This window comes from Microplitis demolitor, chromosome 3 (genome assembly GCF_026212275.2).
Source record: "Microplitis demolitor isolate Queensland-Clemson2020A chromosome 3, iyMicDemo2.1a, whole genome shotgun sequence".
Taxonomy (NCBI): Eukaryota; Metazoa; Arthropoda; class Insecta; order Hymenoptera; family Braconidae; genus Microplitis; species Microplitis demolitor.
The window spans coordinates 12,529,105-12,553,865 of record NC_068547.1 but is presented as its reverse complement, the minus strand read 5'-3'; the positions used below and the strand labels follow the sequence as shown (position 1 = coordinate 12,553,865).

General features: G+C 36.2%; 1 protein-coding gene across 1 annotated transcript; it reads left to right on the top strand.

Annotated features, from left to right (window-relative positions):
• Positions 1-23,507: 23,507 nt before the first annotated feature.
• LOC128667443 (uncharacterized) lies at positions 23,508-24,452 on the top strand. Its single transcript, XM_053737394.1, has one exon. The coding sequence runs from the start codon at positions 23,508-23,510 to the stop codon at positions 24,450-24,452; it is 945 nt and encodes a 314-aa protein (XP_053593369.1).
• The last annotated feature ends 309 nt before the right edge of the window (positions 24,453-24,761 follow it).

The window sequence follows — 24,761 nt, the reverse complement described above, 5'->3', positions numbered from 1 at the left end:
TTTTGAAAAAGGTAAAATAAGCCTCCAGAGCTTAAATTTATAGATCGAGAAAGACTTTCATCGGATCGCGTACAATTGGTAAAGAAATAGAAGGGGGCCACTAATTATAAATGGCCACTATAATCGAAAAAAATTTGAAATTTAAAAATTCGAAAACTATTGTGTCAGTAATAAATGTTTTGTTGTGAGTTAAAAAATAATAAAATTTAAAATATTAACAACATTAGCTAAAGTTATACAAGTAAGCGTTCGAATCGACTAGTACTGTCATTCGAAATTTGAATTGAATAATTAGAGCCTTTGACTTATTAGTATATGATTAATCAATTATTTTATATGAACAATAAATACGAATAATGTATTGAATAACGAAAACTGCCAAAAAAATTGAAAAAAACTGCTGAAAAATAATCTGCTGCTGCCGGGATTCAAAACCAAGACCTACGGAATATGAAGCACAACCACTGCCGCACTGCTACTCGGACGCTCACGATCGGTTGAAAATATCTTTATCTAGTTTGAATACAGCGATTATTATAACAATAATATCATGCTAAAGAATTGAGCTCATTCGAAGTTACAGATTAAAAGTATGATAGGATTTGGAGGGTTAAAACATATTTTTAAAAAGGTGATTGTCCTCTATGCGCTTCGTTTAGGGTATTGAGGACTAGAATATCATTTTAAAATATATGGTAGGCCATGGAGGGTTAAAATACCATTTTAAAACAGTGATTTACTCCACCATACGCTACTCTTAAGACATCGAGGACTTAAATAACATTACATTCAGCGGCAAGTTCAACATCAAAAAAACTGAGCCTTTGGAGGTTCAAACTACTGTTTTAATTCTGACTCAGGGGCCCGCTAAGAAAATCGATGATTTTCAAAAATTTCGGGAAAATATTGTTTTCGCCCCGATTTTCGAAATTCAAAATTCCAACAGATGTCGACGTTTTGAAGTTCTAGGAAGCTATTCTGGCTAAATCCAAGATGAAGTCTGAGTGTAAGTATGTATGTATGTACGTATGTATGTAAATATTCGGTAACTCTTGAACGGATGAACCGATTTTGATCGTCGGGGTGTCATTCGACGCGGCTTGTTAAATACAATAAACACTAAAAATTTGAACTAAATTAGTAGGGTACGTTCTAAGATATTTCAAAAGTAAAATTTTTTTAAAAATGTTTTTTCTGAATAACTTTTAATTCGCTCAATGGATCGATTCCAAAATCTAATCAGCTTTAAACATCATCTAAAACTTCGTAAGCCGCGTCGAATGTCACCTCAACCATCAAAATCGATTCACTCGTTCAAGAGAAACCGTTAACGAAAGAATTAAAAAAAATTTTTTTTTTTTAGTTTTTTTTTAAATTTCTCAAAAATATCTTGATATATCAATTTTCAAACTCAATCAGCTCTAGAACTTAATAAAATGCGTCGATTGCTATTTCAACCGTCTCAATCAGTGAATTCGTTCGAGAGATATCGTTGTAGAAGAAATGGTAAAAAACGTTATTTTTCAAAAACAGAGGCATACAAAAGTATGTTCAAGCTCGAAGAGCTCGAAAATGTATTCTTCCCAATGGTTTTGAGCTCAAGGAGCTCGAAAACAGTAGGAAGATTTGGGGCTGGCCTGCATGGTCAACTGACAGACCGATTTTTTAAAATAAGGACATCCTGAAAAAGTCCTGACAAGAAACTTGTCAGGTCGACCCGATGGCAAATGAGTTTTTTTTTTTATTAAGGATATCCTGACGAGGTCCTGATCAGAAACTCGTCACGTGTGCTCTGATAAGGCAAACGTTATATTAACCTAAAAAAGGCCTTATAGTACTTCAGGCAAATCAGGAAAAAATACGAGTCAGGAGTATAATTTATAACATCGTTTTTTTGTTGCAAACATATATGACTTTATATGATTAAACTATACATTGCTTTTGTATACGGAAGTCCATGATACCGAAAATTCCGCGTATTTCGAAAATAGATTGCATACTTATTGGCGAGCAAAACAAAAGCAATAGAACAGAAATATAACAGATGAAAAACTAGCAAAATTTTCAGCCGACGTGTTTTTTGACGCTTACAATACAAGGACAACGCTTTCATTCTCACTCTCAAAACAATTTCGATTGTGCAATTTCTGCAAGATTATAACATTGAAGTGGCAAAAATTCCAGATAATTCGAAAGTAGATTGCATATTGATTGGCGAGGATGAAAAAAAATAATAAAAATTTAACAGAACAAACACTAACATAATTTTTAGTTGACTTTTTTCTCTAGTAGAAAACGACGATGATTTGTTGTCTTGCTCTCGATACAATTCAATTTTGTAATTATTTCAAATTGATTAAGTCCGCTATACCCAAAATTCCGCGTCTTTCGAAATTCGACATCAATTTATTGGTAAGGAAAAAGGAAAGTAATAATACAAAAATTTAACAGAGAAAATAGTTTAGAGAAATAGTTTCGTTGCGCCGAAAATTGCAGGTATTTCATAAGCAGATTGCGTATCTATTGGCGAGGAAAAAAAACGTAATACAACAAAAATTCAACAGATGAAGAACTGGTAAAATTTTCAGCCGACGTTTTTTTCAACGCTTACAATAAAACGACGACGTTTCTGCTCTTGCTTTGGATGCAATTTGATTTCGCAATTCCCACTTGATAATAACATTTGTATTGCCTAAAATTGCAAGTACTTCAAAGAGTATTGCATACTTATTGGCGGGCCGTAGTGCCGAAAATTGCAAGTATTTCGAAGGCGTGTTGCATATTTATTGGCGGGCAAAAATCAGTAATGAAACAAAAATTAAATAAAGGAAAAACTAGTAAAACTGTCTGCCGACTTTTTTTTTCGACGCTTACAATAAAACGACGACGTTTTTTTCTTGCCCTCGAAACAATTTGATTTCGCTATTCCGGCAAGATAATAACATTTGTAGTGCTGAAAATTGTAGGTATTGCGAAGACAGATTGCATATTTATTGGCGGGCAACGAACAGTAATGGAACAAAAATTAAACGAAAGAAAAACTAGTAAAATTGTCAGCCGAAGTTTTTTTTTGACGCTTACAATAAAACGACGACGATTTTTTCTTGCCCTTGACACAATTTGATTTCGCTATTTCGGCGAGATAATAATATTTGTAGTGCCAAAAATTGCAGGTATTTCGAAGACGGATCGCATATTCATTGGCAAACAAAAAAAGGTAATAAAACGAAAATTAAAGAGATGAAAAATTAGCAAAACTCTCAGCCGACGTTTTTTTCGACGCTTACAATAAAACGACGACGTTTTTTTTTCTCGCTTCTGATACAATTTTTATTTTAGTATTTTCGCAAAATAATGACATCCGTTGTGCTGACAATTGCAGGTATTTCGAAGGCAGATTGCATATTTATTGGCAAACAAAAAACAGTAATGAAACAAAAATTAAACGAAGAAAAACCAGTACAATTGTCAGCCGACGTTTATTTCAACGCTTACAATAAATCAATGACATTTTCTTTCTCGCTCTGGATGCAATTCGATTTCGCGATTTCCACAAGATAATAACTTCTATAGCGCTAAAAATTCCGGAAATTTCGAAGGCGTATTGCATATTTATTGGCAAGCAAAAATCAGTAATGAAACAAAAATTAAACAAAGGAAAAACTAGTATAACTGTCAGCCGACTTTTTTTTCTTGCCCTCGACAAAATTTGATTTCGCTATTTTCGGCAAGATAATAATACTCGTAGTGCCGAAAATTGCAGGTATTTTAAAAGCAGATCGCACGTTTATTAGCGAGCATAAAAACGTAACAAATAAAAAATTAAACACATGTTAAATTAATAAAATTTTCAGCCGACGTTCTTCTGACGATTACAATAGTAATGCGACAAGCCCCCCCGATAACGCAGGACCCTTCCTTACCGACCGTCGACAATACAAACTGACGGTAATGTACCATGCCCGATCGGTAAACCGCACGTGTTCCAGGTGGGTAAGTGTATCTTTAGTCGGTAAAGTAGGAATTATCTTTATCGATTGTCGCTGATACTGACACTTGGTGAAATTTTATCGACCAGCGGCCAATTATCATGGGTTTGACGAAAAATACTGTCACACTATCATCAGAGCTGGTATCTTACCGTATACCAGCTCTGATGATAGCATGACATGCATTTATGTATGATCTTCCGAAGGCTTTATATATTCAAACGTGGTGCAGTACGGGCACTTGCGAGAAGCCTCGAAGTCCCTACCATCTCGCGGTTTAGTTCTTCCCTCTCCTTTTAGCGGGTAATATCATCAAACTCGTTTTTATGATGCAGAGTGGGGGAAATGAAGCTGCGCAAATGCTTCGATGACATCACTTTTGCGTCGTTTACCGTTACTAAGTGGGGGAATATGAACCTGCGTCTTTTTACCCTGATTACATCATCTTTTACGTCATACAACAAGCTCAAACTTGATTTTGCTGTAACGAAGACATAAACTAACAAAGTAATATAAAGAAAATGAAACAGTAAATACAGTATTATATTTTTTCCGACCAATAAAGTTAAAATATATATTAATCATCTTCGCTATGAAACCCTTCATCTTCGCTATCGTCACGCATACTTGGGGATCCGTTATTAGCGACTAAAGACTGAGTCAGGTGATTTTAACTCGTGAAATACTCAGTTGCTGGCTCGTCAATTGCTCGAAACCACCAACATAAAGCCCTCGAAGAAATTTTCAGCTTGACTTTTACACCGTTGAGTCGGAAAATCGCCTGATCCGGATCGTCATCCTCGGGCACCGTATGGTGAATCATTAATGGAATTAACGACACAAAATCCAGATTCAGCCACGTTTTTGGCATAATCAAGCTGTGCACCAAATTGAATAGCATAACATCTACAAAAAAATAAACACAATATTAGATTATCAAAAAAAATCTGGGCGTCGGTTGACCCTGCGGGCCAGCCCCAAAACTTCCCGCTGATGTCGACCTCAAAGAGCTCGAAAACATTAGTGTAGATATATATTTTCGAGCTCGAAAATGCTATCACATGCAATTGTTTTTTTACGATCTTTTCAAGGTCTAAAAAGTTACCTGTTATGCTGAAGTTTGAAAATTGAAGAATCGAAAATCATCAATGAAGCGGTTTTTAAAATTTAGTTCCTGATTATGTTCAGTAAAATAAGTGTATTGAGGCAGAAATCAATGTCAGGGATCAAAATCAAGATTTAAAAAAGTTTTGACTCATGTAAGAAACAATAAAATATGAAATATCCGATAAAAATATTAAAAACTACGTTTCATCGATTTTTTTGTTGATAATATGATTTAAACTAAAAACCAAGTTCGATGACATTATATGATCAAAAGAAACCATAAAAAAGATGAGTTGGTATGATATCAGGCACATTTTAGTACGTTATATTATGATTTATCCGGAAAAAATAACATAAAATGTTATTTTTTTAACTTTTCATCGCCGATATCTTTTAAACTAATCAATCGATTTTGATAGTTGACGTGGCAATCGGCGCGTTTTATTAAATTCTAGAGCTGATTAAAATTTGAAATCGATCGCGTCAGTCGTTTCGAAAATATTTAGAAAAAACCGTTTTTCACCTATTCTTTCTCCCGCGATAACTCTCGAACCAATTATTCGATTTTGATGTTTGAGGTAGCAATCGACGCGTTTTATTGAGTACTAGAGCTGATTAGATTTTGAAGTCGATTGTATAAGTCGTTTTTGAGAAATCAATAAAAGACTAAAAAAAAAATTTTTTTTTTTCGTAACTCGCAAATATTTTCGAGTCTATTCGATCAAATAATCTGAAATTTTCAGGAAATTTGATAGCTAACAACCTCTTTCGATTGCCACCTCAACCATCCAAATCGATTCATTAGTTCGAATACATTAGTTCGTTACAAAGAGTTTACATACATACATACATACATACACACACACACACACACACACACACACACACACACACACACACACACACACACACTCGGACATCATTCTGAAAATAGTCAGAATAGCTTCCTAGGACCTCAAAACGTCGACATCTGATGAAAACTCGATTTTCGAAAATCGGGGTGAAAACAATAACTTCCCGAAATTTTTGAAAATCGTCGATTTTCTTAGCGGGAAGTTAAAAAAGTAGTCCACAAACACTTTACAACATTCACTGAATATTTCAGAAATAATTTTAAAAATTGCACATAAACACTTTAAAACACCCACAGTGAATTCCCGAAGTAAGTTTAAAATAAATTTAAACAATAAATTTTTTTAAAACGTCTGAATTTAATTGTCATCGACTCTTTCACAAGCTGTAAATATTGTCTAATGAGAGATCAAGAAATAGTCTGTCAATGAAACCACAGTCGAGTATCAACAATTAATAAACAAACCCATAAAACGTTCGCGTGTGTAAGAAACACCCATGGAGCATCTCACTCTAACATGCAGTCTTAGATACGGGTGTCTCACTTTAACTTGGAATAAAGTTTATGTTACAAGATTTTTTTCTGAAAATAAAATGAACATATTATCCATTACGAAATTAACTATAATATTTTAATTTGTCTTATCGTATTTATGTGAAAATCACTTTTTTTCATATTAATTAAAAAAGGTATATATTTAAAATGATATATCTGAAAATTTTTTATATATATAGATAAAATAGGGAATCGCGTTAATTTTGACATCTATCTGAAAAAAAAATTATACTGGATCTGTATTATCCAACTCATACAAAAAATTCCATAGATTAACAGTTTTATCGGTCTTGAGTAACGTCATTTTTTTTACATATACCTTTCCTAAAAGATATTATTATTATCGATCTCACGATCTAAAGTAAATATATATATTAAATTACATATATTCTCACATCTTTTTCTACGATTTGTCCAACATAAACATTTTTTTATGATCCAAATCGTATATATATTAAATCTTCTATTTGATACTTCAATCCACATATTAATTCTATAATTTATTTAATTTTTTTAGACGATTTAACTCTCTGTTTTAAATCTGTCATCGATAACTGGAAGTAAAAAATTTTTATTACACAGCTTAAATTTATTATGTATTTCTTATTCTCTGTGTTAAATCTTAAATGATCGTTCATGTTATTGATATATATATATATATATATATATATATATATGTATATATATATATATATATATATATATATGTATATATATATATATATATATATATATATATTTCTTATTAATCGGTACCACCCAAGTAAATAATTTTTATGACACTCTTCTATGTAATTCAACATATCTGTCATCGATCACTCTATCACCGGAAGTAAACAATTTTTATTTTACTGCTTAATGAGATTTGTGCTAGCATCGATATTTGATACTCATAATTCTTAAAAAATTTATTATGTATTTTTTTTTACTCTCTGTGTTTAATCTTAAACGATCGTTGATAAATACTTTTCTTTTCAATCTATACCACCCAAGTAAATCATTTCTATAACCTATCCATTACGCTGCTTAATGAGATCTGTACTATCATCAATATTTGACATACTCAGTCTTATACTTATGAAATTTATTTTTTACTCTCTGTGTGTTCCTCGTTTTGAATACTCAGAAACCTTGATGACATTATTCCTATAGTCGAAAGCTCGAATAGCTTGTGAATACAAACTTAATTTACAGTTGAAGTGTAAATCTTTATGTGAACACATCTCAAGTTTTCATAAAAAATAATTATTCCTGATCCACAAGTGTTTGTGATTTAAAACACAGTGTTAAATAAAACAATTTAAAAATGTCCCAACGAGGTTTCGTTAAAGCTCTCTACAATTTAGTAAATACAGTAACACAATCATATTGTTCAGTCACGTGCTTGATTAATTTGAATCAAGCTTCGTGCATTTCCGCTCGGTTCGGGAGTTGCCGAGCTTGCTACTAACTAAAGGTCAGAATAGTGCCGAGTCACTCGCTATTTGGGCCCGGCACATACAAATTCTAACTCAGGATCGTGTCAAGACGTCCTGAGAACCCGCTACAAGCTGACCAATCACAAAATTCGTCTTAGATTGGTCAGCCTATGAGAGAGCTCGCTATCAACTGCTACCTGTTGGCGCGCTTTTAAGCCAATGGGAAAATTCGTTATATGCTGCAAGGCTGCCACGTCGACACCAAGCTTCTCGACAACTCAACGACGCTACCAATATTCTATTCTACAACGTGTCTTTGCTACTTGCAACCTCGTGCTTGAACCGCTTCGCTTATTAATTCTTGTGTGAAATTATAACTAAATCGCTACACTAAATTATCCTCAATATTTAGACAGTATATCAAGGCTGCTATTTATTGAGAATAAATAAATTGTTCTTCCGCCAATAATTAATTGTTAATTAATTATTGCTGACTTAACCGCTATTGACCATGTGTCAATTTTGTACGTGAATTATATCTTTGAGTTTGCATTCGCTATCGCATATAATTTATCTAGTCGCATTCGCTATTAATCATAATTCTCATAATTTTTAAGTGTAAATAAATCTATAAATTATTTTGTGAAAAAATCTGAGTAATTTTTAATTAAAAGAAAGAAAGAGAAAGTTAATTAATTAGTAGTTAATTAAAGGTAATTAAAAGGAAGAAGAGAAAATTATTTAAAAAAAAATTGTGAGAAAAAGTGTAGTGTCAGTTTGTGTCGTGTAAATCGCTAAGTGCCGTGGGCATTGCTGAGCACTGCTAGAGTGCTGCCCAGGATGATCTATTTTACACACCGGTGTAAAAAGACTTTTTAAAAAAAAAAATATCGAAAACTTAGCGTCGGTTTCACGTACCGCTTCCATTTTGTGCCACGTACCATCAAGATGGCCGCCGAAGCTCAAATCGCTCTTCAAATGCAACGCATCGACACGATGCGCAATATGTCCAACCGCTTGACTGACGCTGTACTCGCTACCCAAGGTGCCGCCGCCATTGATGCAGAACTCGCTATCCTGACGGAATTGTGGAACCGTTTCAACACAACTCACGAGAGGCTGTATGACGATGTACCTGATATCATTGCCAACGAATATCATACAGGTAATGCTTATGAAACTGCTAACGTTGCTTACACCTCTCTTAGAGTGAGACTCAGCGCTGCTAGACCCGCTTCAGAACCTGCTCATGAAGCCCAGCCCGTTAATCATGATCAGACCGCTTACTTTGGTGGAGTGCACAAGTCTAACTTGCGACAAATCAAACTGCCAACCTTCCAAGGTTCGTATGACGAGTGGGACTCGTTCAAGGACTTGTTCACGTCTCTCGTCATTAATGAAGATTCGCTGACCGGGTCGCAAAAAATGCATGACCTGAAGACGCAGGTAAAAGGTGAGGCCGCTGCACTACTCGCTAACTTACAGGTTACAGATGACGCTTTCCAACCGGCTTGGAATTTGCTGAATATTCGCTACACAAATCCACGCAGATTACTCGATATGCATATCGATGATTTGCTGGATCGTCAACCTGTGACTTCACACTCCGCTGCTGATCTGGATGCGCTGCTACTCGCTAACAAAAATTCACTGGACGCTATCACTGCATTGGGAATTCCAATTGGTGAGTTAGACCTCTTCTTAATTCGCTTGACTGTTTGCTGTTTGCCTTCAGATTTGAGAGTGGAATAGATGGCTTCGTTTGGGTTATCCAATGAGTTTCCCACTTACCAACAGCTGCACGACATGCTCAAGGCCAAGGTTCGTGCGTGGGAAAACTCAGAGATTGGCGCCAAAATAACCTCTACACAATCTAAGAGTGCTAGTGAAAGACCACTATCACCTAAGTTTTACGCTAAGTCAGCCGCTACAAACAAGCCAGTCAAGTTTGTAAACAGTCGATCCGCTACCTCATCAACGCCATCCACATCTACTAGTGCCGCTAGCTACGTTGCTTTCACTCCCAAGGACCGTGCGAGTGAACCGGGCATGTGCCCAATCTGTAAGGAGAAACACTTTGTTCTCTTTTGCCCCAGCTACCAGAAGGCGTCGCCACTGAACAGAAGAACGATTGTACAGCATTATCGTCTCTGCTTCAACTGTTTGGGACACCACCGCTACGCTGACTGCAGTACTAAGCAGAAGTGCCGCCATTGTGATCAGCCACATCACACGTCAACGCACCTTGACGATGGTGCTGCCGCTAAACCAGCACAGGACGCTCCTGTAGCTGACCCAGGTAACAAATAGTTCCAATTTTGGTAACTTTTGTTTTGAATTCGCTAACTTAGTCTGCTTTCAGCTCATTCGCTCATATTTTACTCGCTACTACTATTGTTAAGTTGAATTCGCTAACAGGAAGTACATGTACTGCCCGTGTACTTATTGATCAAGGATCGGAGTTATCCTTCGTGACGCATTCGCTAATCAAGAAGCTGGATATTCAACTCCGTAAAGCAGCTGTACCATTACGTGGGATTGGTAATGTGTCACCTGGGCATTCGCTTGGGTCATGCAAGATGACGCTGCATTCGCTACACAACAACGCTTCTATTACTGTTCAAGCTCATGTGCTTGCTCTATTGACGGTAAACTTACCGTCATTTACGCTAACTAAGAAGAAGAAATGGCCGCATCTAACTGGGCTACAACTCGCTGATCCAGACTTTTTGACATCACGACCTATTGACATCATTCTGGGTGCAGCACCAGCTGCACATATAATCAACGCTAAAATACGAAAGGGAAGTGACAATGACCTAATCGCTCAGTCAACATCGCTTGGCTGGATCATATATGGATCTGTGGACACCGCTACATCAAGATTGACAGCTTATGGTCATCATGTCGCTGTTGATGATCAACTAGAAGACTTGTTAAGCAAGTTTTGGTACCAAGAAGAGCCACAGACAGAATTCGCTACACGCTATACTGAAGAAGAAGAAGAGTGTGAACAACACTTTGTCAATACTCACTACAGACAGTCTGATGGTCGATATGTCGTTCGCTTGCCGCTTAAATCTTCGCCAAGTCAACTGGGTGATTCGCTCAGAGCTGCACAATACGCTTTACTACGTCTTCGCAAACGATTGGAAGCTGATCCAGTCTACAAGAAGTTGTACTTCGACTTCCTGAAGGAGTATGAAGACTTGGGACACATGAAACGTATGAAATTAAAGGATTTACCACCGAACAGCTTCCTGTTGCCTCATCATGGGATTCTGAAAGAGCAGAGCACTACCACCAAGCTCAGGGTGGTATTCAATGGGTCCTGGAAAAAAACATCTGGCGTATCTGTCAACGAGATACTTCATGTGTGCCCCAAGATTCAAGTTGACATCAGTGATGTACTTATTTGCATCCGCTGCCATCGCTGTCTATTCGCTACTGACGTTACAAAAATGTTTCGTCAGATTGCAGTTGACAAGGAAGATCAGCATCTACAGTGCATACTCTGGTTTGACGAAGATGACATCCCAATAGTATTTGGACTCGCTACTGTAACTTATGGAACAACATCGGCTCCATATCTCGCTGGAAGAGCACTTTTACAACTCGCTGAAGACGAAGGGAATAAATTTCCGAAGGCTGTCGAACCGCTAACTAACACACGCTACGTTGATGACATTTATGTAGGTGCAGATGAACTCGCTGAGGCAATCCAAGTTGCTCTTGACACAAAAAATATGTGTGCCACAGGATGTTTTCCGCTTGCCAAGTGGACAAGTAATTCAACTGAATTACTCTCTCAAGTCGCTCCAGTTGAAGCCCAAGAAGACACACCAAGAGAGCTTGGGGATACTACCGTAAAAGTGTTCGGGCTAACCTGGAATTCAACACAGGATAAATTCCAGTTCGGCTACTCGCTTTCAGAAGCATCACCAACAACTAAACGCACAATTTTATCTAAAATTGCTCGCTTGTTTGACCCACTGGGGTTTTTGGCACCGATCATCGTGAGAGCTAAGATGTTCATGCAGAACTTTGACTGGGATGCTACGCTATCACCGTCGCTTCTTCAAGAATGGAATTTGTTTCGAGATGAACTACATCAGATCTCGAAGATTCAGATACCTCGCTGGAATCATGTAAAAAATGGTGTATCAATCGAATTACATGGATTCTCTGACGCTTCACAACTCGCTATGGCTGCTGTAGTTTATCTAAAATTTACTGACGCTACTGGAAGCTCCAATATTTCGCTAGTGTGTGCCATAACACAAGTTGCACCACTGAAGCCTATAACTATACCAAGAATGGAGCTCAATGCCGCTGTCTTACTCGCTCAACTGGTACTCTACGTCAAGAAGGTTTTGAAACTTGAAAACGTTCCAGTTTTCATGTGGACAGACTCCGCTGTATCCTTAACGTGATCAGAACAACCCAGCTAGATGGAAAGTCTACATTCGCAACAGAGTTACCAAGATTCAAGAATCGCTACCAAGTGTCAACTGGGATTTTGTTCCTGGAAAACTTATCCCAGCTGACTGCGCTTCAAGAGGTTTAACAGCAGCCAAACTAGAACAGCATTCGCTATGGTGGACGGGACCAAAGTGGCTCAGTCAATCAAAAGATAACTGGCCATCTTTTGATATCCCTACGCAGACGGTGTCACATCTTGAAGAACGTCCAGGTCTGGTTTTTACCATCTTCAAGGCAGATTCACACCCACTATACACGCTACTAGAAAAATTCTCTAAGTTGTCACCTTTACTTCGCACGAAATCATCATCTCGCTAAATTGATTCCTTGCGTCGACTACAACGGAGTACTCAGAGTCGGCGGTCGCTTGAAGAATTCGCTGCTGGATGATGAACAGAAAAATCCAGCCATTTTACCAAGGTCATCACGCTTAAGTACGCTATTGATAGATCATTCGCATCGAAGAACATTCCATGGGGGACCTCAATTGACTCTCGCTGATCTACGGAGATCTGTCTGGATAGAAGGTGGTCGAGTTCCAGTCAGATCACACATTCTTCGCTGTGTCGTGTGCACGAGACATAGAGGTGTTCGTGCACAACAATTAATGGGACAATTGCCATCCGCTCGTGTAAGACCATCTATAGCATTTTTATCCACTGGAATAGACTACGCTGGGCCAGTAACACTGAAGACTTTCCAAGGTCGAGGTGCCAAAACCTATAAAGGATGGATCGCTGTGTTTGTATGTCTCGCTACGTCCGCTATACACATTAAAATTGTCACCGATTACTCTACTGACGCTTTCGTCGCAGCATTTAGAAGATTCACTAGTCGAAGAGGCGCCTGCAGTATTCTATACTCGGACTGTGGTAGAAATTTTGTAGGAGCAGACGCCACGCTAAAGGAAGAATTCGCAGCAGGATCGAAGCAACTAAAAGAACTTCAGTATTTACTCGCTACAGATGGCACAGACTGGAAGTTCAACCCACCAAGCACTCCTCACTTTGGTGGCAAGTGGGAAGCAGCCGTAAAGTCAATCAAGTTTCATCTCATACGAACTATTGGTGAATTGCTATTGACTTACGACCAACTCGCTACAGTCTTAACACAGATTGAGGCTGTGTTAAATTCAAGACCGATCGCTCCGCTATCTGAAGATACTGCAGATTTAACCACTCTAACTTCTGGACATTTTCTCATCGGTGAACCGCTAATCGCTGTACCCTGGCCCTCACTACTGGAAAATAATTCAGCTACGTTGTCACGCTGGCAACAACTACAACAAATGTTCCAGAGATTTTGGAGTAGATGGTCATCAGAGTACCTGCAACGTCATCAATCTATTTTACAGTGGCATAATCCGCAAAACAACCTAAAAGTGGGTTCATTAGTCCTGTTGACTGATGAAAGATTCCCACCATCGAAATGGCCGCTTGCTCGAGTACTCGCATTACATCCAGGCAGAGATGGCCTGACTCGAGTAGTCTCGCTGAAGACCGCTACCACGGAACTTGTACGACCAATCGCTAAGCTGTGTGTACTACCAGTTCACTCTCCAGAGGACAATCCAGTCGACACCGTCGCCAGCGCTGGGGAGAATGTTCAGTCACGTGCTTGATTAATTTGAATCAAGCTTCGTGCATTTCCGCTCGGTTCGGGAGTTGCCGAGCTTGCTACTAACTAAAGGTCAGAATAGTGCCGAGTCACTCGCTATTTGGGCCCGGCACATACAAATTCTAACTCAGAATCGTGTCAAGACGTCCTGAGAACCCGCTACAAGCTGACCAATCACAAAATTCGTCTTATATTGGTCAGCCTATGAGAGAGCTCGCTATCAACTGCTACCTGTTGGCGCGCTTTTAAGCCAATGGGAAAATTCGTTATATGCTGCAAGGCTGCCACGTCGACACCAAGCTTCTCGACAACTCAACGACGCTACCAATATTCTATTCTACAACGTGTCTTTGCTACTTGCAACCTCGTGCTTGAACCGCTTCGCTTATTAATTCTTGTGTGAAATTATAACTAAATCGCTACGCTAAATTATCCTCAATATTTAGACAGTATATCAAGGCTGCTATTTATTGAGAATAAATAAATTGTTCTTCCGCCAATAATTAATTGTTAATTAATTATTGCTGACTTAACCGCTATTGACCATGTGTCAATTTTGTACGTGAATTATATCTTTGAGTTTGCATTCGCTATCGCATATAATTTATCTAGTCGCATTCGCTATTAATCATAATTCTCATAATTTTTAAGTGTAAATAAGTGTAAATAAATCTATAAATTATTTTGTGAAAAAATCTGAGTAATTTTTAATTGTTTAACGAACCTCGCCTAAACCAGATCCAATTAGTTTATTCGCTCATTTTACACATATAATGATTTACAATCAGAGGTGGTGGATAAAGAGCAATGTCAGTGGTGTTACAATGTTTGTAATGATACAATAGACTATTTCAATACAATTTTGACAGATCCTTATACCACTGTTCAAGTTCGACGAAATGTGCAAGCAAACATAGCAGTTCTTTGTTGGTACAGTAATCAGTTTCTGCAACTTAGTGGACAGGTAGCAGGTGGTGATTTAAGTGTAAATAATCAATCTATTAAATGGCAAGTTCTCGAGAACGCTTTTTCCATCAACATTAAGACAGGATCGATAATCAACCGCTCTCACACTGACTTGAGAGATTTTTTGAATGTGTTTAGAGACATTGTCCTGGATAAAATCCAAGAAATGCTGGAAAACGTTGCAGGTGTTAAAGTAAACGTTGAACTATTTTGCAAATTCACGAAAAATACATCAGTCGAAGAAGAAGTCAAATCATTCAACACCAAAAGTCGGGCGATTTTACCTGCAACATCTTTAGCTGAATGGTATACAGACTTTATATACGAAAAAATTTTGAACAAGGTGGAAGATTAATCAAAAAGATTCAAGGTGGAGTTTGACGGAGATTACCAATCTGGTGGTAACAATGTCAAAATACACACCTCTGCAAGAAGGGACTTCAACATTAGTGAGGCTTACTCGAGATATCCAGATGAAACGAGCTGTTCTCAACATAGAAAATTTCGATGAGTACTGTTTTCTATGGAGCGTCGTTGCTGCGATTCATTTTCTTAACTTAAGATTAAATGATTTAACAATAAATGTATATGGTATTGAATCTCATTTTACGGAGAAAAAATCAGAAAAAAGTATTATAATTCCATTATATTTAAGTAAATATTGTGAACCTAATAAAAAAACAGTCCACCTATTAATGATACAAGCTAATGCTAATTTAAATATGACAAGTAATGAGTATAGAGATTATGAGCCTCTATATCATTTTACTCTCATTAAAGATCTTTCGCGATTAGTAAAAAGTCAGATATCAGCTTCGAAAAGCAAATTATTTTTTTGTGACCGATGCTTAAATCATTTTAAACTGGAAAAATCGTTTGAAGATCATAGAAAAGACTGTTTCGCATTGAATAAAGTTAACATGACATTTTCGACTGAAGAAAATAAAATTTTAAAGTTTAAAAATTACCAGTATAAAGATATTGTACCATTTGTTGTTTATGCAGACCTAGAATGTACACTTGAGCCTCAAGAAAATGATAATTCTGACAAACATATACCAAATAGTATCGCATTTTATCGTTTTTGCAGTTATAATAACAATTCATCTAAATTTGAACTCAATCGATCACAAACCTGCATCGAGTGGTTTGTGAATAAATTAGAATGTTTAGCATTAGAAGTCGAATCATGCTTAAAAAATCCTGTTGCTATGAAATCTCTGTCGAGACGACAAAAAGACAGTCATGAGCAAGCAACTGTTTGTCATATTTGTGAAAGATCTATAACTTCTGCTACAGATAAATGCTACAATCATTGTCATTTTACTGGTAACTATCGCGGCCCAGCTCACTTATCTTGTAATATAAATTATAGAAAATGTCACACTGTACCAATACTATTTCATAATTTATCTGGTTACGATTCCCATTTGATAATAAAATCTTTATCAACTGTTTCCAAGGGTAAAATTACATTATTACCAATTAATAAAGAACGTTATATATCTTTTACAAAGTAAAACATCAGTTTGCTTACGTTTTATAGATTCATTCAGGTTTATGGCTTCTAGTCGCGACAAATTAGCATCTAATCTGAATGATTGTGATAAACAGATTACTCAACAACATTACAGTGATCCTGAAAAATTTAAATTAGTTACTCGAAAGGGTGTATTCTCATACGAGTACGTAACTGATATTGACAAACTTAATGACAAACAGCTGCCTGATCAGGACTCATTTTATTCTAAATTATCGAACGATGGTGTATCTGATAATGATTATGCTCTTGCTCAATTAGTGTGGAATAAATTTGATATTGAAACATTAGGGGAATATTCAGATTTATATTTAAAAACAGATGTACTACTTTTAGCTGACATATTTCAAAATTTCAGACATAATTGTATGGCTACCTATAGCTTAGATCCTTTACATTACTATACAGCGCCGGGAATTGCTTTCGATGCGATGTTAAAATATACAAATGTTGAACTCGAGTTATTTACCGATTCTGAAATGATGCTATTTATTGAAAAAGGTATCAGAGGTGGTGTATCTCAGTGTACAAATAGGTATGCAGTGGCCAATAATCGTTACATGGGATCCAGCTTTGATCCTAATAAAGCCGAATCCTATTTAATGTATTATGATGTGAATAATTTGTATGGTGCCGCTATGAGTATACCGCTACCAAAAGGTTCATTTAAATGGGTAACCCTCCTGACGATCTATCTTTTGACGTCGATAACGTAGATCAATTTTTAAACGACATCGATAGCGTTGGCTATATATTAGAAGTTGATCTACATTATTCTCAGGAATTGCATGATCTACATAAAGATTTACCACTATGTCCTGAACATTTTTCACCACCGGGTAGCAAGTATACTAAATTATAAACAACTTTATACGATAAAAAAAATTATGTTATACATTGTAAGAATTTAGAACAATGTTTAGATTTAGGATTAAAATTAACAAAAATTCAGAGTTTTGAAATTTGAACAGTCACTCTGGCTCAAGTCATATAAAGATAAAAATACAGATTGTAGAAAAGCTGCTAAAAATGAGTTTGAAAAGGACTTTTATAAACTCATGAATAATGCTGTCTTTTGTAAGACTATGGAAAATGTCAAAAAATACAAAGAGATTCATATAGTAACAAGATGGGTCGATAGATATGGCGCTGCTGACTACATTTGTAAGCCTAATTTCCATAGTCTTACTATTTTTGATGAGAATATGATAATAATTGAATTAAAGGCGACAAAAGTACGCTTTGACAAACCCATCTATGTTGGTTTTTGTATATTAGACCTATCGAAAACTTATATATATGACTTTCATTATAATTATGTAAAACCAAATTTTTCAAATGACGAATCTAAACTAATGTACACTGATACTGATAATCTTATTTACCATTTCATTGTACCAGATATCTATGAAATCATCAAACGTGATATCGCCAAGTTTGACACCTCTGATTATTCACCTGATAATGCTTACAACATACCACTTGTTGATAAGAAAGTTTTAGATCTGATGAAGGATGAGAATAATGGCAAAATTATGACTGAATTCACTGGACTTAGAGCAAAGTTTTATGCTTTTAAAATTTGTAATGAAGACCAGGTGATAAAGCGAGCCAAAGGTATTAAACGTCCGACTTTGCGAACTATCACTTTTGAAGATTTCAAACGATGTTTAGAAGATCATGTAAATTCAAGTAAGAAACAATATGTAATTAAAAGTAACAAACATAGTGTTAGTATAATAGTCCAGAATAATATAGCTTTAAGTTGGGAAGATGATAAGCGTCAGCTTCTGTCAAACAGTACCGATACCGTACTATGGGGTTACAAAGTATCAAGAGATGATATTATGACTCTTCCAAGACCAAATAAAAGACGTAAAATGTAAAAAATATTTATAAATTTTAGGCTAGTAAAAAAATAAAACTTATATACATGATTAAAAAATTATTTGGTTTTATTTCAAAAATATAATACATTTGTTTTACAGATCAGATTTATTTATCCAGCTATTGTGAGAGTTATCAAAGCCGAGCCACTTTACATATAATTTATTTCCACGTGTTTTTATAACTTTTTCTACTAGGTAAACATCCGGATATTTAACTTTGCTGAGTTCTTCCATAGGCTGATCCTGATAGTCTACAAGTCTGTAGGTCGTAGGTGCCGTATTTTGTACAGATTTTATAGTGAAAATCTCTGTTGTCCAGTTAGCAGTGTAACCTTTCTCAAACACATGTTTGTGTTTGCTAATTCGAACTTTATCTCCAACTTTGAACTTAGATTTTCGTACTCGCTGCTGCATTTGCAGAGGTTTGTATATATTTTTAAGCAGTTCTTTTTTATTAGCAACAGTTACATCAACAGGTTTCATTTTAATTGTCTGATGTTTAGTATTATTATAAGTATTTAACAATTCTTCTAGCATGTTGATCCATTTATAATTACCACAAGCAGAGAATTGACGCCACATGTTAGTTTTAAGTGTTCAGTTAAAACGCTCACATATGGATGCTTTCAGGTTACTGAACGTAGAGTACATATTTATTTTATAATGATTCAAAAGATTTTTGAACTCTTTATTGTAAAATTCTGTGCCTTGATCGACATGAAGATTTTTTGGAACACGTCCTTGTTGGAATATAGATTTCATTGCATTCGTAACAACACTAGCACTTTTATTTTTTATTAGTACAGCCCAAGCGTACTTGGAAAATATATCTATCATCGTCAGCATGCATTTATTTCCTTTATTTGATGTAGCGTATGGGATTATTTCAACTAAATCTGCCTGCCAGGTTTCATCGAGTCCCCGGATATCAACATGTCGTCGCAGGTAATTTCTACGAGCTTGTTTATGGAGCTCATAAGCTATTGCTGACTTCTTGTCCTCCATCGTTAAAAATTTTAGCTTCCAATTTTTTTATTCGCCGGGTATTGTTATCAAGTGATTCTTTTCTTGTTTTTTTTAATTTTAATTTTAGTTCTTGAACCTCTTTTTTTAATGACTTGTATCATCAAAATCTGTTTTGTTGTTGAGTGTTGAATTGTCCTTTTGTGTAACCTCTTCTTCTTTAATTTCATTCTTGACTTCTTGTTTAATTATTTGTTTCGACGATTCAACCAGATTCTGCAACGGTGTAACTATGGGTTTGAACATTTCACCCATAGCTTTTTCAGCGCTATCTTTTCCTAAATTCAGCATTTTATGCTTTCGTCTGATTGCGTCACTTGCTTCAGATATCTGACGTAGCACATCTTTTTGTTTTGAAATCTCTTCAGGCTTCATGTTGATGTATTAGAGTTCACTAGATATATGATTCATATTAATAGTTACACTTTAATTTATACTAATAAAGCAGTCAAATCCTTTTCTGTATCGTCCATTGTTGAGCTCACTATCTTTATCAATTACCACAAAACCATATTTACCAACATTCCAACATGCAGAGCATAGTTTTTTGAATGAATTGTATGACATGTCAGTATTTACATGATCGTTATATACAAGTTTTAAATTTATTTCATCTTGACGGAACAGAACTAAAAAATTTACATTATCACGTATTAAATGCTTAGGAATCCGTGTATATGTTTGACACAAATAAAAACTGTCTACGTCTTTGTGTCGACCCATACAAAATTAAGCTCTAATGTGATTCTGTTTTTCACAAGCGACATCATCAAATATCATCAGTGAATTGGGTTTTACATCCTCAGGTTTAATCACGTCCTCATGCTCATTGAATGGAAAAAATCCTGCACCCTCTATGGGCTTCAGCAACGCCTCTAAGATCTTGTATTTTGGCTGATTAAGAGATTTTTAGTATAGGTAAATGTTGTTGAATCTCAGCCCATTAGGATGTATAATAAGTGATAATAAGGCATTTGTTTTACCACAGTTTGATGGGCCACAAAACACTACCCGCACACTGTTCGGTAGTAGAGCACCATGTCTTTTGATCCTTTTTACTCCTGTACCTTGAACTATTTGATCGAAGTTTATCACAGGTAATTTAGCATCGTGTTTTTTAAACTCCATGTTAACGGTCCACTGTTAGAGTGACGACTCTTTTCTATGACTATAAGTATGATCTTTTATAATGATTTATTATCAGTCATTATGTTACTGTGATAGAGTGCGGACGTATAAGTGGGAAAGGTATTGTCAACAGTATCATTAACAAGCTACCTTTTGAACTTCATATACCTGGCTATCAGAATTGTGGCCCAGGACCAAAGTTAGAAAAGAGATTGGCTCGTGGTGATCCTGGCATCAATCCTTTGGATGCAGCGTGTACGAATCACGACATTGCTTATTCGAAAAATCGAGAAAATTTGGCAGCACGTCACGAGGCTGATAAAATATTGGCTGACAAAGCGTGGAAACGTTTTCAAGCGAAAGACGCTTCTATTGGAGAAAAAGCTGCTGCTTGGAGTGTAAACAGACTCATGAAGGTAAAAAAACGCTTCGGAATGGGAATGAAGAAGAAAAAGAGCATGGGTGGTAAGAAGAAAAAGGGAATGAGTGGTAAGAAGGAAAGAATGGTAGGTAAGAAAAGGAGAAAGAGTGGTAAGAAGAAAAGTACCAGCAGACGACCCAAGGTGGTGTTGAGAAAAATTGTAACGGTTGCTAAGCAAGCCATGCAAGCAGGTGGTGATTCAATTAAATCGGCACTCAAAGGGGCTCGACAAGAGGAAAAAAAATCTGGTGGGAAGAACAATGTTTGACAGCCACGTTTTTTACCAGTTCCATCTAAAATCGGTGGTGTACTTCCATTCTTGATACCCCTATTTGCAGGCCTTTCAGCAACCGATGTTCTCGCTGGTGGCGCTGCGACAGTTGCGAAGGCTGTCAACGATGCTAGTTCAGCCAAAAGACAGTTAGAGGATAGCAAGAGATATAATTCAAAAATAGAAGAGATAGCTGTAGGTAAAGGCTTATACTTAAAGCCATACAGACGTGGTATGGGGCTATATTTGTGGCCATATCCACCGGTTGGTAGAGGATGTAAATCAAAAAACAAGTAGAGCTACCACATCGATAACTTACAAACATAGATTTGATGAAATACGCCAAGGCTTTGAGGATACCCAATTTCCGCGGTGTTTACATGAGAAACGATTTGCCAAAAACTGGACCTAAAGAATTCGAATTGGCTATTGTCAATCTTGATGACAGATTCGGATTTAGAACTCATTAGGTTGCGTACAAAAAAAGTCGTGATAATGTAATTTATTTCGATAGTTTTGGTGATTTACAACCACCGAAAGACCTTATAAAATATCTCGATGTTGGTAGCGTGAAATATAATCATAAAAGATATCAAGAATTTGACACAATTATATGTGGGCATTTGTGTCTAAAATTTCTTTCCGGACAACTTTAAATTGACATGACTAGTTACTCAGGACATTAGTCATGGCTGAGTCTTTCACGTTAAGACTGACAGGATCGTCCTCCGTGTTAGAGGCGAATTATTTCCCACCAATCGAGTTGTTAGAGGAGAAAAATTATGTCTTGGGTCTTGTAGAATTGCTGACATTTAATTTGATACCCAATATAGACATTGGCGCTAATAAGTTTTATGTAACTTATCCTCTGGATTATGAAGAAGAAGAAGATACGAATGACATTGAGGATAACAACGTTGGAAATATCGATAAACCTGGTGGAAAGAGGAAAAAACGAGATGCCACTATAGTGACGAGAAATGATGATGTTTCATTGGTTCCGAAGATTGATGTGCAACCCGTAAAAGAGATTCCCAAAAGAATCGTTTTGTTAAAGAAAAAGTAATTAAAATACCAATCGGTAGTTATGACATTAGAGATATTGAGAAATACATACAAAAGTCATTGCCGAGGCTTAGCATCAGTATAAAAGCAAATAATAATGAACTAAGAAGTGAAATTAAATGTGATCAGGTTATAAATTTTATACCTAACGATTCTATTGGTCGGCTGTTAGGTTTCAAGAATCGTCGGCTTCAACCAAACAAAACTCACTCATCGGAATTACCTGTCGCTATACTAAAACTAAATGCTTTAAGGGTTGAGTGTAATATTACAGGTGCTTACATAAATGAACTCAAAGTTCACACAATTCATGAGTTTTTTCCGAGCGTACCACGAGGATATAAGATCGTTGAGTTGCAATAACACGTCATTTACCTTCCAATCACCGCAGATGCTATATATAATATAAGACTACGTATAGTGGATCACGATGGAAAATTAGCAAATTTCATGGGTGAAACTATAACCATAAGATTACATGTGAAAACAATATACAATGGGTATTGTATATGATACAAAGAGTGGCGCAGGCTATAAAAAGATATCAACATGGACAAGCACAATCAGTCGAAGAAGACCTCACAAGGCGTTAACACATCAGAACGAGCTGTTCCTGAAAAGTCTCGGACTACGTTTACGTTGAAGATCAATAAAATAAAATTCAATTTCTGCTGCATAATCCCGTGTCGAAAGACTTAGGTGGTAAGCTATTGAGTATAATGTCCAATAACGAAGCTTCAAAGAACTTAAGAGAGTATTTAGAGAGCCAACAAAGTAAATACGGCACAGATATTAAAAATAGCAAAGATAAATATTAGGCACCAAGCATTAAAGTTAGTACAGCGTACGGCGGTTACGAGAAAGGCAACAAGTACGGTGCAGTAGGTGACCGAGCATATAAAAAATAATGGCTAATATATTAGATATTTAACGACCAATTATATTCAATGAGTCAATTGATCACTATGAACTGCATGCTCATCAACCGTATGCATCGTCGACTTTGAACAACAATGATGAAGTTCGTATCACAATCTAAAATCAAAATTTGTGCATACTTTCTAGCAAAAGTGCACTCCATATTCTCGGAAAGCTTACTAAGAGTGATAATACTGTTGTCGCTGCCACAACCAACTTGGTTAATATGGGGATTGGCCACATGATTTAAGAATTTCGCTTACTTATGAATGGTGTTGAAGTTAATCGAAGTAGTAACGTTGGTATATCAAGCCTGATGAAAGGTTATGTATCATTCAGTCCAAATCAGTTGAGTGCTATCGAGAATGCTGGCTGGGTGATGCAAGATAATGTTAAATTAACAAACGCTGCTGGAAGCTTTGATTTATTGATTCCGTTGAATATTTTAAGTGGTTTTGCTGAAGATTATCTGAAAGTCCTTATGAATGTTCAGCTAGAGATAATTCTTACAATTTCAAACAGTGACATTAATGCTTACATACAACAAGCAGCAGGTGCTGAGGAAGTAAAGTTAACTTTGCAAAAAATCGAGTGGATTGTGCCGTATGTCACCCTATCAGACAAGGAAAAAATTCAAGCATTAAATTATATTACCAGTGATCCGGCTATCTCAATTAGTTTTCGAACCTGGGAATCGTATGAGTATCCGCTGTTACCAGCAACATCAAGACATATTTGGGCTGTCAAAACATCAACACAACTGGAGAAGCCACGTTACGTCATCCTCGGATTTCAGACAGCAAGAAAAAACGACGCAAGGAAGAATGCGAGTCGATTTGATCATTGTACGCTCCGTTACGTAAAGTTATTCCTGAACTCACAGAGTTATCCGTACGGGGATCTGAATTTGGATATCAACGACAATCAGAATGCTTTATTGTATCATATGTACACTGATTTCCAATCTTCATACTATAATAAAAAGACAGAGTCACTGTTTACAAAGCAGAAATTTTTGCAAGAAGCTCCGCTCTGTGTTATAGACTGTTCTAAGCAGAATGAGGCAATTAAATCTGGACCAGTAGACATTCGATTGGAGTTTGAATCCACAAATCAATTTCCACAAAACACAACAGCTTCTTGTTTAATAATCCACGATCGTATCGTTGAGTATAACCCAATCAGCAGCATTGTACGAAAATTGACTTGAAACATGGTTGTGCAATTTGATCTTACACCAACTATACATTATATGTATACATGGAGTTATGCATACAAAACTGCTAGGCAAGGTGAATGGGAGCAAATGGCTCGAGATCGAGAAAGGTTTAAACTTAGGATAGAAAGATCAAGATATATTATAGAACCTGTATTGATTAAAAAATAAACTTAGTAAATAAATAAACATTTTTTTATCGATGAATCAATTCGTCTTATTTATAATCTTAACCTGATACATTCCAATAACATAATTGTAATTAAATTCTACATTTTTTTTCTAACTTGTTTTATGAACTAT